General features: G+C 39.4%; 2 protein-coding genes across 8 annotated transcripts in view; both read right to left on the reverse strand.

The window, feature by feature from the left end:
* Positions 1-17,491, reverse strand: part of PKHD1 (PKHD1 ciliary IPT domain containing fibrocystin/polyductin) — a 456,842-nt gene that overhangs the window by 158,865 nt on the left and 280,486 nt on the right. For 6 of the 7 annotated variants that reach the window (XM_057555319.1, XM_057555317.1, XM_057555315.1 and 3 more), the window contains one exon: positions 12,393-12,530. The exons of the other annotated variant lie outside the window; for it this stretch is intronic. In XM_057555319.1, coding sequence (XP_057411302.1) covers positions 12,393-12,530 — 138 coding nt within the window. The remainder of the gene's footprint in view (positions 1-12,392; positions 12,531-17,491) is intronic. 7 annotated transcript variants of the gene reach the window in all.
* Positions 4,275-7,053, reverse strand: LOC103001902 (ubiquitin carboxyl-terminal hydrolase 1-like). The gene is given in 7 exon segments (XM_057555320.1): positions 4,275-4,385; positions 4,387-4,656; positions 4,658-5,018; positions 5,105-6,169; positions 6,171-6,481; positions 6,483-6,635; positions 6,638-7,053. Coding segments are annotated over 7 exon segments (2,334 nt in total). The 5' UTR covers positions 6,701-7,053.

Here is a 17,491-nt window from a genome sequence, read left to right on the forward strand (position 1 = left end):
GGTATTGTGTCTTTAAGCTGGAGGATATGTTTTAATCTACACTTTTCTCTGGTTTGTCTCCTTCTTATTACTTAATCATCCAATGAGCCTTACAGAACTGTCAGTTTGGAAGGCAATAAACTGTGTATGGATTTTTCTTCTTCTTTAGGATTGAGAGAGTCCCAATCATGCAAGCAATGAAAGAAACTTCTATACACCTAGTACTTCATTTCCTGACAATCAAAGTCATGGGCTAATGATGACCTTAGGCTCCTGGCTACAAATGTGAGACAGGGCTGACAAATACACATCACTGGCTCTGCAAAACAATATGTGACAAGTTTTAGGATAAAAACCCAGTTCCTAGCATAATTACTGAGTGACTAGGCAGTGCATCATGTGACCTGGCTCTGACAGGCTGAAGGAACAATGCACTGCTGAGTCCGCAGGGACTCTGAAATGTGGGGCATGTATTGTTTACTTAGGGATCAAGGAGACTTCTCTTAAGTTTTAAAGACACACATATATTATTACTGATTATCCCTCTCTGAAATCCTCCTACAAACTATCACAAGAGAATTTTCCATTTGCAATTTTAAAAGTATGCATAAGATTAAAACACTTTCCATTGAGTTGCACATTTGGATCAATAACATGTTAATATCACTGATATCTAAGATAACAAAGGATGCATATTAAAGCATGGAAATGATGTCTCAACTGAAAAAGGACACTGGTGAAAAGGATGAGTTCAGACAGCTATTCCTGTGCAAAGAAATACAAACATTTAAAACACTCAACGAACCAATGTTTATTGAACAGGCTTTGAGTCAGGCATTTTTATTAGCTTTCCTCTCCTAGACAGAACAAAATTTAGACTTGTATAAGATCATCAATTTTTTCAATGTGTTTTTAGCCCGTTTATTTCTTTCATATAGGGAGAGGGGGGAAACATTGTGGTCATTTATACATTAACACTGTTAAGTCCTTCCTCACAGATGTTGACATTTAGGTGTCAGTAGACTGGATGTATTACAAGAAAAAGGCATTGAGCTGAAGGACAGACTTAGATGTGTCCATTCATTTATCAATACACTAATCAGTCACACAGCACATTATCAGAAGCCTACTATGCACAAGGTACTAGGGTTACCTACCTAAATTCTATAAAGAAGCCTATCATCTAATACAGAGAAGACATTCATGAAAACATACCATCTCATAACAGTAAAATGAATGCAGTAATGACAATATGAATGACAGAATGAACCAGGAGAAAAGATACACTGAAACCTACTGAATGGAAAATGCCCATAGTAAAGGTAGTCCTTGGGCAAAGGCTTGAAGGACAATTATTTGAAGCGACTAAAATAACCTCTAATCCTGGTCCTGCTCTTTATGAGCTATGAGACCTTGAAACCAATCAATAATCTCTTTGGATCTCAGTTCCATTACCCATACAATGATACAGATGATTCACATAATCTCTGAGGTCTGAGATATCACAGTTATAAATCCACTATTGAGGAATTTTCCAGAAGTTGTATAATGACTTGCTAAACTAGATTTATAATCCAGATTTCTAGAATTCCCATATTCATGAAGGTCCTACACTAATTTCTGTCTTCTTAAAGTCATATGCATGAGATTATCAAAAACTAGCAATTTTCAGCACAATTTGGAATCACTTGCGTTCTTCATCGCTTTAGAAAACAACCCTGCATAGCTTAAAATCCATCCTACACTGTGAATCTCATGCCTACTTGTCACTAGTCTCCAGCTACCATGGCAGCCTTTCTGCCTCACAACTACGTAAAGCACATGCCTGGCTCTGCCTCAGGACTTCTGCACCAGCTCTTCCTTCTGTCTGAAACCCTCTTGTTCAAATCTTCGTGAGTCTAGCTCTTTCTTGGCTCTATGGTCTGTAGTCACACTGATTCTTCAGAAAGGTGTTTACCAACTACCTAATCTATGGTGCCAACACCTCTCTTCAGTTCACTCCTCCATTTAGTTTTCTTCAGAGCATGCATTGCCATCTAAAATTATCTTCCCCATTTATTTTATTATTTCATTGTCTATTTCCCCAACAAAAGAGTGCCTGCAGGAATCTTACCTGTCTTGCTCACTGCTGAATACTCAAGTCCCAGGAAGAATGCTTGGCACTGAGTTGGCATTCAATGAAAGAGGAAGTGAGGGAAGTGGGGAGGAAGGGGATGGAGACAGGGGCAAATCTATTTTCTCCTTAATATCTACTGTTTTGCTCCATTTTATCATCGAAAAGAAAGTTTGTTACTCATGAAAGCATAGAAAGGTTTGATGACATCACTCTTAATATAGACAACTGTTCATTTTCAAACATGAGGTTGAATCTGTTCAATTGTACTTAAGGCTATATTTTAAGCGAAAAAATGAAGTTGTTAAAGTATAGATAAATGGCATTAAACTTATTAGAAGTTACTGTCTTTCAGGTATTGTGTCGAATTTTTTCTTTGTTCAAGAACCTACTGTAGGGCTTCCCTGGTGGCGCAGTGGTTAAGAATCTGCCTGCCAATGCAGGGGACACAGGTTCAAGCCCTGGTCCAGGAAGATCCCATATGCCACGGACCAACTAAGCCCGTGCACCACAACAACTGAGCCTGTGCTCTAGAGCCCACGAGCCACAACTACTGAAGCCCGTGTGCCACAGCTACTGAAGCCCACGTGCCACAGCTACTGAAGCCTGTGTGCCTAGAGCCTGTGCTCCGCAACAAGAGAAGCCACCACAGTGAGAAGCCTGTGCACCTCAACAAAGAGTAGCCCCCGCTCGCCGCAACTAGAGAAAGCACGCGCACAGCAACGAAGACCCAACGCAGCCAAAAATACATAAATTAAATAAATAAATTTTAAAAAAAAAGAACCTACTGTATAGCACAGGGAACTCTACTCAATGATCTGTGGTGACCTAAATGGGAAGGAAATCTAAAAAAGAGTGGATATATGTATACGTATGACTGATTCACTTTGCTGTGCAGCAGAAACTAACACAACATTGTAAAGCAACTATACTCCAATAAGAATTAATTTTATGTAAAATAGATAGCTAGTGAGAAGCAGCCACATAGCACAGGGAGATCAGCTCATGCTTTGTGACCACCTAGAGGGGTGGGATAGGGAGGGTGGGAGGGAGATGCAAGAGGGTGGGGATATGGGGATATATGTATACATATAGCTGATTCACTTTGTTATACAGCAGCAACTAACACAACAATGTAAAGCAAATATACTTCAATAAAGATGTTTTAAAAAAAAAATCCTAAACAAAAAAAAGAATTAATTTTTAAAAAAATGAAAGTAACATTTTCTATCAAAACTATATTTGACAACCACTATATTAAAAAAAAAAAAAAGAATAAGATGGACAATTTCCTTAATTTCCTTTCCTGCTTTCTTTATTCTCTCCGCTGTATCTCATACTACTAACCACTCCCTCTTTCTTGCAAATTTCTTCCTTTGTTTCAAGACATTATTTTCTCTTTTCTTTTTTTTTTTTTACATAGTTGTTAAGCAGTTTAAATTTTATTGACCTCCTGGTTTTTTAAAAAAAGTTAAATTTAAGGTCACACCTCTAAGTTCAATGCACTATATACAGATCGTGCAGAGTATGACTATGAAGAGATACAAATTAGTCCATGCTGAAAAAGATTTACTAGGGTACAGAATCAGTTTCATAAATACATATAAAATTCTTGTGAAGATAGAAGAGGACTGACTCTTCAGGTTTTCTGAGACACTTTTCAAAGTGATTCAAGGCACAAAATGTGCACTACTGTGAATACATACATGTGCCTCTAATACAGCCCATCAGAGATTTGGCTTCATGACTTACAAAACTAAATGTACTGAAATGAGATTCTGCTTCTTAGCTGAAAAACCACAGAACCTATAAACATCATGTGGATAATTACTCCAAAATATGGAGGTACAAATACAAGCACTTTATTTGAAAAAGCAAACACAAAAGATAGGTGTAAATTCAAAGTGTTTAAATGCTTCCATTTTGAATAATTCAGTTAAGAACCTATACAAGTTTGTTCCCAGAAGCTAATGCATCAATCACTAGTCTCCACTAAGGAAAATGAATTCTAAAGATTAACATGGTTTTCAATAATTCAGATTTCACTATTTATATAAAAACCTAGAGAGACCAATAATATCCAATAGCTTCAAAAGATAAGCTAAAGACTTTTTTGATGTAATCAATTTACCGATGTTTGTCCAGGTCTGTTTAATATATATGCAAGGAAAATACACTCACTCTACAATTTCTTATAAAATAGCAAGTAAGGAGTAGATGTAGGAGATGTAGAAGGGGAAAGAGAATTCAAAAAGTCCTTCTCTTCAGTAACTTTCACTTCAGAATCATCAAAAAAGCAACCACTTCCCCTCATACTCCTTTAAGTTTTGCACTACATATGAAATTTTGTTTTCAAAACCACTCATGTTAATGCCTGTTTGGTCACTGGATTCCTTGTTTCTATCAGATTAATGGGTCCCATTAGTATTGTTAGTCTCAGCATTTCTATTTTCAGCAAATGCTGTACTGGCAACTTTATCAGGATTAGATGCTTTGTTGTATAACTCATAATCTGCTTTACTCTTTTGTCCTCCAAGAAGTCCAATAGCGTCTACATTTTTTTTTTTTGTTGTTCAAAACTTTACTTGGCTGGGTATTTCCACTGACTCTAATCGACACTTCTTCATCGTCATAATTTTTGACCACACCCCTTGCTTCCTCCTCATTCAATGGTTCTGGCTTACCTATTTCACACATTTGGTCGATCACAAAATTTTCCTTATCTAGTTCTAAACTGTTAAGGTCAGTGACTTTAACAGAAGCAGCATAATGCCCACTGCTAATTGTAATGCCCCTACGCATCACAACTGCAAATAATCCATAGCTGTCGTTGGTTGGCTTTGTGCTCCATTCTTCTAGCGACAGTTCAAGAGGTGTCAGTAAAGGAGTGTTGATCTTGCAAAGTCCACCACCATAACAACCAAACACAAAGAATACTGAAATAAGTACTAATATCCAGGTGCTTCTGTGAAGGATATATGGCACTTCCCCCCCTTAATTTTCTTTATTTTCTCCAAGCCACTAGCAGCAAAGCACTTCAAATGAATAGTTATAACTTCAGGCATTTTGTCAAACAGAAGACTTCGTTCAGCTTCAGTATAATGATGGCAATTTTCACAGAAATATTTATCTTCTCCTACAATCCTCTCCACTGAAGCAAACTGTGAAATTGCCCATCTCAGGGTCTTCATTTCTGTTTTTGGCTCTGGAGAAATTTCAGAACTCTCCTCTACTTTGGAAAGCTCATCTTCTTGCACTGCTACACTGATGTCTTGAAAATCTTCTCTTCTTTCTGTTAAACTTTCACATTCTAAGCAACAAGTCCTTAATACCAGCTGACCTTGAAATAATTTCTCCACTAGCTCGAAACCAATTTGCTCTGGACCTTTGTTTATGGGCTTAACTTCATTAACAGGCATAACATTATTCCCTGGAGATTCAAGTCCACAACCATTAGCTATATTGTCATTCTCATACTTCCCCAAGTCCTCTTCAAGATCATATTCACTTTCTTTAGATTGTCCTTTGGATTCTTGGTTTGTTGTTATTTTACCCAGACTACAGAATTTAGAAATAACGCTGTGTTGCTTAGCTGCAGACTTTAACCAGTTTATTTTAACTCTTGATTTCTTCTGTGAGGGTCCTGCACTCTCATTTTCAGAAATGTACTTGGGGATTATTTTAGCAGGAATATCTAATGAATCAGCAGTAGCTTTTCTTTTTGATCTGGTTTGCCTCTGGTTTTCTTCCAAAGACTGGTGTTCCTTAGAGACTTTAACTTTTTTCTCCATGTTACCAAAGTCAGTGTCACTTTTTCTTTTCCCATTTACTTTTGGCAATTTTTCTTTATAGTCTTCAGAATGCCTCATATTGTCCATCTCCATGCTGCTATTACCACTCATTTCCTCTTTCTGATGTTTTTCTTCTACCTTAGTAGATAACTCTGCCACATTTTTTACTTCTTTTTTTAGGAGTTGGCATGTTTCTTGAATGTTTCCCAAAATACACTGTAATACTTCCTGTGCATCATGCTGTAGATATCCTTCATACATAGGGTTGAGTTCCCTGAGTGTGTTAAGTAGCAAGTTCATCAGTATATTCCTCTGGATTTAAGAGAAAACTAGCCTGAAGGTGTTCGACTGAAATGATCAAGGACTGTAAGCTGCATATTAGTTCATAACTTGCTGAAGAATCTTCTTTGCAATTTCCCTTATCTTTTTGACTGGCTTCATCTTTTAGGGCTTCTTTCTTCCTTGAAATAATATTAAATAAGTGCTTCACTCCAGATTTAAAACCAGGACAAAAATATAATACCTGAAGTACACTATTAAGATAACAAGTATTGCCGAGATTATTCAGTCCCACAAACGGTAACAAGTTTTCTCTCTTTCTCACAGTTGATAGGTGAGGACTGTGCTGCAGGAACAACTTGATCAATTTCAGACCCTCTATATTCAGAAGTTTTTTCTTCGTTTTCTTGAGAATCTGTGAAATCCAAGGCTCTCTTGGTTTCCGTTTTCTGAAAAACCTTCAAGGAAAGTCTGTGTTTTCTTTTGATGGACTACCTCTTGAAAGCCCATTACTTTCACTAGGTATGACACCGGGCATTTTCTCTTCAAATCCCAAGGAGTTGACAAGAATTAATTTATACAGGGACCTTGTAATCACCAATCATATCTAGAATATAACATTTTACCAGGTGCTGTATCTTCTGCTATACCATTTCTTGCTCCTGACTGTCCTTATCACTGGGGGTTGTTACATCAAAAATGTTTCTCCCGTAACTCTGGTCATGGCCCAGAGCGAGGTCCGCGGCGGTGACGCCGACGAGTCTAACCGGGCTGAGGGCGGGTGCGACAGGTGAGCCCCTGCCCCGAGCCCGCGGGGGCCCGCGACCCACGGAAAAGCTGGCCGGATCGTCCTCCCCGCAGGCGAGTGACCATTCGCTCTCAAGAGCGGGAACCCGGGCTGCCGCTCGGTCCTGCCAGGCGCCGGTACCGACTACATCCCCGAAGCTGCGCCCGGCCACGCCCGCCCCCGTCCCCGTCCCCGTCCCCGTCCCCGCCCGGGGACGGCAAGGAGCGCCAGAAGCGGCTCCGCTCGCCCGGCGCCCGAACCGCTGGGGTCGCAAGACATTCTTTTCTTCTCATTTTCCATCTACCTTCACAGCTGTTTCTTTTCCTTTCGCCTTCCTGAACTCAGCTTCCTCCATTACCTTAAAAGGTTGGTTTTTGCCAAAATTTCAGCACTGGTCATTTTTTCTTCTCTATCTATCTCACAGCTTTGATTGCACATTTTGGCTGATGACCCAGTCCTCTCTCCTGTGCTTTCTCATAAATCTATTTGCCCTCTACATGTTACCACTTACACATCCCACTGAAACCTAAGCTTGACAAATATGAATCTATGTAATCAACAAACCACTGTACAGGCTTACTAGGTGGCTGACACTGTTCAAGCACTTTAATAAATATTAATTCACTTAATTTTTATAAAACTCTATAAAATAAGTATGATTCTTGTTGCTCCCATTTTAGAGAGAGAAAGCTCATTAATTTACCAGAGTCACTCAACTAAAAAGTGGTGGGAAGGAGGTTCTGTCCTGGCACTGCCGTGGACCCAGATCTCCCAACCTGAACCCTAAGATGTATCCTAACCAACTCCTCTCCTAACATCAAAATTGCCACGCAGTTCTAGTGATTTTTTACCTACTCAGTACTTCCCTAATTCATTCTTCCTCTTTAACTCCAGTGCCTTAGTTCAATCTTTTACAATTTCTTTTCCGAAATACCTCGTAGCCTTCTCACTTTTCACTGTGCCCCTTCCAACACATCCCCCCACACTGCCAAGAGTGATCACTCTAAGACCAGATCTAATCATGTCACGTCCCTGCTTAAAACCACCCAGTGACTGTGCACTGCCTTCATGATAAAACCCAAACTCCCTAACATAATGCATAAGGCCAAGAAGCTTCATCAGCTACCACCATTCTATAAATCCTACAGTCCAGACCTACCCATTCCCTACAATTTCCTGAAGGTATAATGCTCATCCACAAATATGTGCCTTTTCCAATCTCTTCTTTTATCTTTAATCCCCCTCCACATTGGAGGAGGTGACACTTCCAATTATGTTTTTATTTGTTTGTCTCCACGGCTTTATTGAGACATCTCTTGAAAGCTAGGTTCATGACTTCTATTTCTGTACCTCTCCTGTGGTACTTGGCACATGGTAGACAATGAGCAAAAAACATGATGAATGAAAGGATGGACAAACAAGTGAAATACCTTAAGCTTATCTTAAGTGTTTTATCAGACTAATGAGACAACCACTGAACAAAGAATGAAACTGAATTTGGCATTTGTGATGCAGCTGCAGCCCTCTTAGCAAAGCTTTGATCTTAAACTTCCTTTCTAATGCTAGCATTATGATTCCACTCTACTAAAAGTCAGTTGATACATTTTGCCAGCACCAGTTGCCTTAAAAGCAGGATCACCAAGAAATATAATTCCACAGTGTTGGAACTTGGATCAAATGGCATCAGATAGCAGATAGACTCTGGCAGTGCTCTGTGCCAATGTCCACATCTATTAGGTGTATTTGCTAACTAGTCTTATTATCTATTTCATGTTGGGATTTCTTTAGGGTGTGGTAGAATGGGACAGATGGGTTGAAAGTCTTCCTTCAGGCATCATACACATAGGATTGGGCAGATGGGTTCCTTTCAGATAATCAACCTTTAAGCCTGGAAGACATGGACAAGCAGAGAGAAAAAGAACACACTATTGTCTAGTAATAGATAAAAATACAGTTGGTAATGGACACAATTAAAAATAAGATTTGAAATGTATAAATCAAAACTGGAAAGTGGCACTGTGTCACTTCCCTTCAAAGGTACAGATTTACAGGCAACAAGTTTGAATTATAGTAATAAGTGACCTCAGAAACCTAAAAAACTTACAAAAAAAAGACCACTCTTAGCAATAGAAGATGCCAACCTGAAATAAGTTTTGTAGTAACAAGAACAAGGCTCAATTTTATTGACTATTTCTATCAGTTAACTGGATGAGAATTTTATAGAATATTAAACAAATGAGCAAGTGATATTAATCTGGGAGGAAAAAAATCAGAAGCCAAAAGGATTTCCTCACTGTGGAAAGATGGATTGAAATAATAAAAAAAAGAGATGAGTAAAGAATATTGCACTTAGGTCTCCCTAAAACCCAAGTGAAAACAAAATAATTCTTACACGAGTGTACAATGTAGAGATGTGTATTTGAGGCAGCATATGCAAAAAGAGAAGGAATTAGAGTTGATGAAATAGTTGGCGTAATCAGCTGGATGAAGTTGAATCTTTGGCTGTTTTAAAAGAAAAACCATATCTGTGGTGGAGAGCGTCCACTGACACCTCATTTCCAAACTCTGCCCTCCTTTACTCTGCTCACTGCCCCGGGACACAGCTGTCCTGGATACAGGACATCAATGAGTCTTCCTTTACTCGGAGTTCCGGTTGGGTTTGGCTAAATGGTAGCATGAGCAGGAGACGAGGGAAGACAGAGAGTAAGATGTGGGTATTTACCCCCAGAGGTCCTTCTGGGTACTGAGTGTGTCCCAATCACACAAAAGTTCATGGTGCTGTCTGACAACCATCTTCAGGCATTCACCTCCATCTCTGATTCCAGTAACAATCTCCTTCTCTTACTCCTTTAGGGGAAGGGATGATAAGGATACTCTCCTGTTTCTAGCCCTGGTGTTTGCCCCAGGCCATTTGGATTTTTGTAAATGGTTCCTTCATTAAAATCTCCTCCAATTGCCCAATTTAGTATGACATGTACTTCCCGCAGGCACCCTTACAGATAAACTAGCATTTATTAAACACCAACTATATGCCAAGCACTTAGTAGGAGCTGTTATACTTATGGTTTCAGCATCTCTCTGAGGTAGGTTCTATCATATGTTACAGATGAAGGGATGGAGGCATCCAGAGGCTGATTTACTTAAGGCCAAACAGCAAGTAGGTAACCAGGTTGGATGTGACCCCAGGCTGTCTGACTTAGAGCCCATGAATATAGCCCAATTCTGCTATATTCATTTCACTCTGTTCAGAATAAGTCATGACTTATGCTTATACTCTTAATCTGAAGAATAGTTCTTTCCCCCTGGCTTCATACTTTCAGAGGAATTAAACAAAACAAGTGCGTTTAGCGACAATTTCAGGAAGCATGAGGGGATCTCATAACTCAGAAATGTGTAGGCAGTGCAAATTTGTAAAATCTTTCTGAAAAGCAATTTGACAATATGCATCCAGGACCTTAAAGCATGCACTTACCCTTAGGCTCATTAATTCCACTTATAGAAGTCTATCCTAAGAAAATAATCAGAGATGTAAATAATGACTTAAGTACTAAGATGTTCAATGCAGAGTAAGTCACAAGGACAAAAAAAAAACAAAAGAAAACAAAACCTGAAATAACCTTGAAGTTCAACAATAGAAAAACAGTTAACTAAATTATTATGCAGGTATGTATATGTATAGACTCACATGGATGTGGAATATTAAAGCTATCAAAATTGTGTCTTGGAAATAGAATGAATTGAGGAAATTCTCACATTGTTAGCATAGGATTCAAAAGATTATCAAACCGTATACTCTATGTTTTAAAGCGCGTGTGTGCATGTACACATGCACGTGTAGGGAAAAAAATGATTTTAGGACTACAAACCATTAACTACATCTATCTTTACATTTGGGAGTATAAGTGATTACTTTATTTCTTCTGTATAACTTTCTACTTGCTTTTCTGTATTTTCCAGGTGGCACAATAGAAGCAAAAAATAAAAATCATTTTAAAACATCAATAACTGTGATTAAAATGATATAACTATAATTATATAATCATAATAATAACTGTGATTAAAATAACTGCGATTTATATATGGCTAAAATAATAGGAACTGCATAACCTGAAAAAGAGAAGATACAATAAAATGTAGATGAAGGGCTATCAAAAGAAAAAGTTTGACACTCGTCCTAAATAGATCAAACAGAAGAACCTGAACCAACAGAAATTAGAGGAAGATAGATAGACTTTGTCTATAAGAAGGGAAAGAATTCTAATAGACTTTTTAAAAGTGGGAACACCTTGTCTCAAAAGGTTTTGATTTTTCTGTCACTGGAAGCATTCAAGAAGAGGTTTGACCAAAATTTTTCAGGAAGCTTCTTGCAGTGATTTAAACTTTGGACAGGTAGTTAGGCCTAGAAGTCTCTCCTTCCAGAGAGTCTAAAATTTGCATGCTACTGAACAACAGTATCTAAACATTTCCTCACCATCAGAGATGTTTCTCTGGGATAAGGTATTTTTGTTTCTGAAAATTCTCTTTTAATCTCCTCTGTGGGGGCAAAGTAGAAAGCCTTTCTGAGTTCAAAAGTAGTTCCTTTGAGGGCAAGGGACATGTCTTCCCATCACTGTGTACAACAGTTTCAAGTACAGAGCCTACCTAGAGCAACTCGGGTTTTTATTTAAGTAAACCAGTGTACCAGACCTGGTTAAACACCACCCCAGATCCACTCCATCCTGCAACATCCCTCACTTCCCAGAGGGAGGACCCTCATCTCCTAGCACCATTGCATCGCTGGCCCCTGACCAGGAAGCCACAAAACATAACAGACTAAGCAGTTCATGGGTTTGGGGGGGAGGGGGCCAGGTGAATTGCTTGCCTTCTCCCAAGCTTTCTCCCTTTACTGTCCTAGGATGTGATGGTTCTATAAGGCTCCTCTCAAGGCATCTCCCATGCTGCGCAAACAGCCCTGTTTCCTTGAGAGACTCACTCTCACTTCACAGCGATTTCTGCCCCAGTATAGCACGAGTGCACAGCTTAGCTTTCAGGTCTGTTCTCTGAAGGATGTGCACTAAGATAGCAATTGAAATTTTCTTGTGAGTTGGTCGATCAAAGGATAATCAATCCACCCTATAAGATCTTCTGAAAGAGTGAGCCACGGGTAAATTCTCACACAAAGATCTAAAGGGAGAATTGATGTGAGGCCTGAAGGAGGCAAAAAGAGCCCTGCAATGAGCATGAGGACCCTGGGACCAGATGGCAGCAGACAGCGGGTGGACAGGAGGGGGTGACCAGCAAACATCACCTCTGTGTCCAAAGCTTGCCAGGCAGAAGCTTTACTAGCAAACTTCCTCCTTGCCTCAGCCCTCCCCAAACTCCCTCAAGCAACCCGATGGAGGACACCATCCTCTCCCAAGGCCTCTGTCTCCTCCCAATCCTGGTGCCCTTGCCCTTGACTCACCAACTCTCAGTTCCCCGCCTGCAATGAGCATGCACGCCATGCTCAGAACGTTGCTTCTGTCCACAGGGAATTCTAGAGTCCCCATCACATAGAGGCCTCTGAGGGATGGAAGATCTGTATCCACAAGGACAGTCCTGTCTGCAGAAGGAAAAGAAATTGCTCAGACCCATAAACACAACGAGAGTTACCTCCTCTCCTCCAGGGACCTGCACTGCGGTGCTCCAGGCAGTTCAGGAGCTGCTTCCCTTGCTGCCTGGGCCAGGACAGGGGCAGGAAGTGGAATAATAAAATGGTTTTCCAAAGGCTAGGCTTTCATAAAGAGGCAGGGGAAACAAGAAGGGATGATGCATACATTCTGCCATCGTTTCACAAACTGAGGGTCATGGCCAAAGGCACTGCCGATGCCCCAAACCCTGCCCCAGGCCTACTTTAGTGCAAACGTCCAGATGAGCTCCACACCCTTTGTCCCCATCCCTCCAGTTTGGCTCTCAAGTCTGAGAGGTAGACAGCCATACAGCCGAACTTGGCCTCTGAAGTCAGACTATCTGGATGTGAATCCCAGCTCTGCTACTGTCTGACTGCGTGGACCAACAATTTTACCCCTCTGTGCCTCAGTTTTCTAATCTGTGAAGTGAGGATGATAATCAAAATACCTGCTTCATTCATAAGGTTTTTGTGAGGATTAAATGAATCAATAGACCTAAAGGGCTGAAACATTCTCAATTCCCCAATCCCACCACGAAAAGCCCAGTGTCTGGTACGTGCTCAATAAACGCTGGACATTTTCATTAGACTGTTGTCCATTAGCTTGGCAAGCTTGCAGAGCTCATGGGACAACTTAAAACTTATTCTCCATTTCCCCTTCCATAAAAGCAGTTTCCATACAACTTCAGGAGAAAGAAACATTGATTTTTGTTTGAAAGTAACAATAGAGTAATACATGAGTAAAAATTCACCTTTAAAACAGTAAATATTTCATGTGTGCCAAAGTATTAAGTGTTACTTTCTGAGGCTTAGTAGTAATTCAACCCAAGTTAAAGATATCAAATAAACATTTCTGCTTACATCTTAAGTACCATAATCACTGACACATGCAAAGATTTTTAAGGGATTTTTTTTAAAATTTATTTTGTTGAAGTATAGTTGATTTACAATGTTGTGTTACTTTCTGGTGTACAGCAAAGTAATTCAGTTATACATATATATCTATTCTTTTTCATATTCTTTTCCATTATAGGTTATTAGAAGATACTGAATATTGTTCCCTGTGCTATACAGTAGGTCCTTATTGGTTATCCACTCTATATATAATAGTTTGCCTCTGCTAATCCCACATTCTCAGGCCTTCCTTCTCCCACCCCCTCTCCTTTGGCAACCACAAGTCTATTCTCTATGGTTGTGCGTCTGTTTCTGTTTCTGTTTCATATTTAAGGAATTTTTTAACAATCTCACTTCTCATTCCAGAAAACAATGCTCCTGTTGTTCTTAAGACCTGCTCACCCAAATTAACTTCTCAGGAGTTGTCTTTTCTGGTTCCTGCCTACTGCTCAAAGGATAAGACCACCACACCTTCCTATGGCAGACAGTAGAGGGTCGTGAACCAACCATTTCCCTATTCCTCCTGGTTCATAGTTAGACTACCTTTTCTAGCCTCCTCTACAGTTAAATGAAGCCATGTGACTGAGGTGTAGTCAATAAAATGTAGGCAGAATTGAAGTGTGACATCTCTGGACCTGGTCCCTAAATTCTCCTGCACGTATTCCCTCCCTCCCCTTGTGTCTCCGTTAAATAGTAGAACACAGGTTCTCATGGTGTGGGCATGGGCCAAACAGCATCTGCATCACCCACTCATCCATCAGAAGCAACCCAAGTTTTAGCTCTGCTGGTAAGCCATTCATGGTCTCACACTGGATCCACCACTCCCCTGTGGAAATCTCTCTCTAGTGATACCCTGGACCTTCTTACAACATAGCACTAAAACACATTATTGTAATTACATACATGATTATTGCTTGTAAGGAGGCAACTGTCACTGGGATGGTCCTCAGTGTAATTATGTCTTTCTCTCCAACTGTTACTTCCTTAGGAGAAGAGAACATCCCTTTTTAAAAACCCCTAGTGCTTATTGTGACATCAAAGATAAAGCTGTTAAATAAACATTGCCCAGATCTGTTGAGTTTAGTTCCCAACACCCCTTAAAATTCAAGAGTTTATTAGTGACTGATACAAAATGAATAATCAGGCTAAACAGATGAAAATAAATTTGCATTTCAATTTCATGTCTGCTCCTTTCCACACATTCAAACAAAAGAGTGAAATATCTAGAGAATGTTCTAGGTTTAACATATATTTTATAGGTTTATGACTTTAACATGACTTCAAAAGCAAGACAGAAATTATTTCAAGCAAATGCCTTTCAATACAAGAATTCTATACAAATAGGCTTTATCTCTTCCAACCTATGGCCCATTCCACCAGTGTTTGCCTGTTGAACCTGATTGTACAAAATAACTGAATTTCTTCAATAAATGTTTTCTCTCATTCACAAAATACTTACACACAACACACACACACACACAAAATCATGATATTAGGCCTCTTTTGAATATACTTCTCAGTTAAAATATGTCTATTACATGGAATTTAAAGTTTTCCCTTTGGTCTTCAGCACATTCCCCCTTCGTAGATGTTTTTCTTTAAATTCCCTGACCCGCTCCAAATATACCAACAAATTTCCCACAAATCATTCTTAGCCTAACTATTTTAAGCTCTGTGAGAACAGAGACCATAGCTGTGACTCTAATGTTTATTTGCTCAGCACATAGAACAATACCCGTAATTTGGTAGGTGCTCAAAAATAACACCAAAGGGTGTACACACACACCCCACATGTAAAACCCAACAGCCATCAGAAGCAAAGTATAGGTTGAAGGCAAGAGTAGAAACACTATTCTTATTTCTTTCAGTGCCACCTTTCACTTTGAAATTTCCTGGATCCACCCAGTCCCCTTTTTTTTCTTGCCTCTTTCCTTCCTGTGCCAAATCTTATTGGGTGGTAGGAAGTCAAAGATGAGTCAGGACAGCTAGGGCACCTACCAGACACCAGTGGGGGACCACGGGCACCTAAGAGGATGGAAGGAACCCCCAGCAACTGGCTGTTTCAATTATAGTTTTATTTTTCCAAATACAATTTTTATCTTTCTAATTTTATTTTGTTTTTTATTCGTTGATATTGTACTTCTTCTTTTTTCTTTCTTTCTTACTTTTTTTTTTTTTTTTACCGCACCACGAAGCTTGCGGGATCTTGGTTCCCAGGCCGGAGGTCAGGCCCAAGCTCCTGTGGAAGGAACTCTGAGTCCAAACTGCTGGACTAACAGAGAACCTCAGACCCCAGGGAATATCAATCAGAGTGAGGCCTCCCAAAGGTCCTCATCGCAGCACCAAGACCCAGCTCTATATAACTGCCTGCAAACTCCAGTGCTGGATGTCTCAGGCCAAACAACCAGTAAAACAGGAATACGGCACCACCCATCAAAAAAAAAAAAAAAAGAAATGACAAAAAAATATGTTACATACGAAGGAGCAAGGTAAAAACCTACACGACCAAATAAATGAAGACAAAATAGGCAACCTACCTGAAAAAGAATTCAGGGTAATGATAGTATAGATGATCCAAAATCTTGGAAACAGAATGGAGAAAATACAAGAAACATTTAACAAGGATCTAGAAGAACTAAAGAGCAAACAAACAGTGACGAACAACACAATTACTGAAATTAAAAATACTCTAGAAGGAATCCATAACAGAATAACCGAGGCAGAAGGATGGATAAGTGAGCTGGAAGATAAAATGGTGGAATAACTGCCAGGGAGCAGAATAAAGAAAAAAGAATGAAAAGAATTGAGGACAGTCTCAGAGACCTCTGGGACAACATTAAACACACCAACATTCGAATTATAGGGGTCGCAGAAGAAGGAGAGAAAAAAAAAGGTCTGAGAAAATATTTGAAGAGATTATAGTCGAAAACTTCCCTAACATGGGAAAGGAAATAGTCGATCAATTCCAGGAAGCCCAGAGAGTCCCATACAGGATAAACCCAAAGAGAAACATGCCAAGACACATATTAATCAAACTATCAAAAATTAAATACAAAGAAAAAATATTAAAAGCAGCAAGGGAAAAGCAACAAATAATATATAAGGGAATCCCCATAAGGTTAACACCTGATCTTTCAGCAGAAACTCTGCAAGCCAGAAGGGATTGGCAGGACATATTTGAAGTGATGGAAGGGAAAAACCTACAACCAAGGTTTCTCTACCCAGCAAGGATCTCATTCAGATTCGATGGAGAAATTAAAACCTTTACAGATAAGCAAAAGTTAAGAGAATTCAGCACCACCAACCCAGCTTTACAGCAAACGCTAAAGAAACTTCTCTAGGCAGGAAACACAAGAGAAGGAAAAGACCTACAAAAACAAACCCAAAACAATTAAGAAAATGGTAATAGGAACATACATATCGATAATTACCTTCAATGTAAATGGATTAAATGCTCCAACCAAAAGACACAGACTGGCTGAATGGATACAAAAACAAGACCCGTATATATGCTGTCTACAAGAGACCCACTTCAGACCTAGGGACACATACAGACTGAAAGTGAGAGGAAGGAAAAAGATATTCCATGCAAATGGAAATCAAAAGAAAGCTGGAGTAGCAATTCTCATATCAGACAAAATAGACTTTAAAACAAAGACGATTACAAGAGACAAAGAAGGACACTACATAATGATCAACGGTTCAATCCAAGAAGAAGATATAACAATTGTAAATATTTACGCACCCAAAATAGGAGCACCTCAATACATAAGGCAAATGTTAACAGCCATAAAAGGGGAAATCGACAGTAACACAATCATAGTAGGGGAGTTTAACACCCCACTTTCACCAATGGACAGATCATCCAAAATGAAAATAAATAAGGAAACACAAGCTATAAATGATACATTAAACAAGATGGACCTAATTGATATTTATAGGACATTCCATCCCAAAACAACAGAATGCACTTTCTTCTCAAGTGCCCATGGAACATTCTC

This window comes from Balaenoptera acutorostrata, chromosome 10 (assembly GCF_949987535.1).
Source record: "Balaenoptera acutorostrata chromosome 10, mBalAcu1.1, whole genome shotgun sequence".
In the NCBI taxonomy this organism is placed as follows: domain Eukaryota; kingdom Metazoa; phylum Chordata; class Mammalia; order Artiodactyla; family Balaenopteridae; genus Balaenoptera; species Balaenoptera acutorostrata.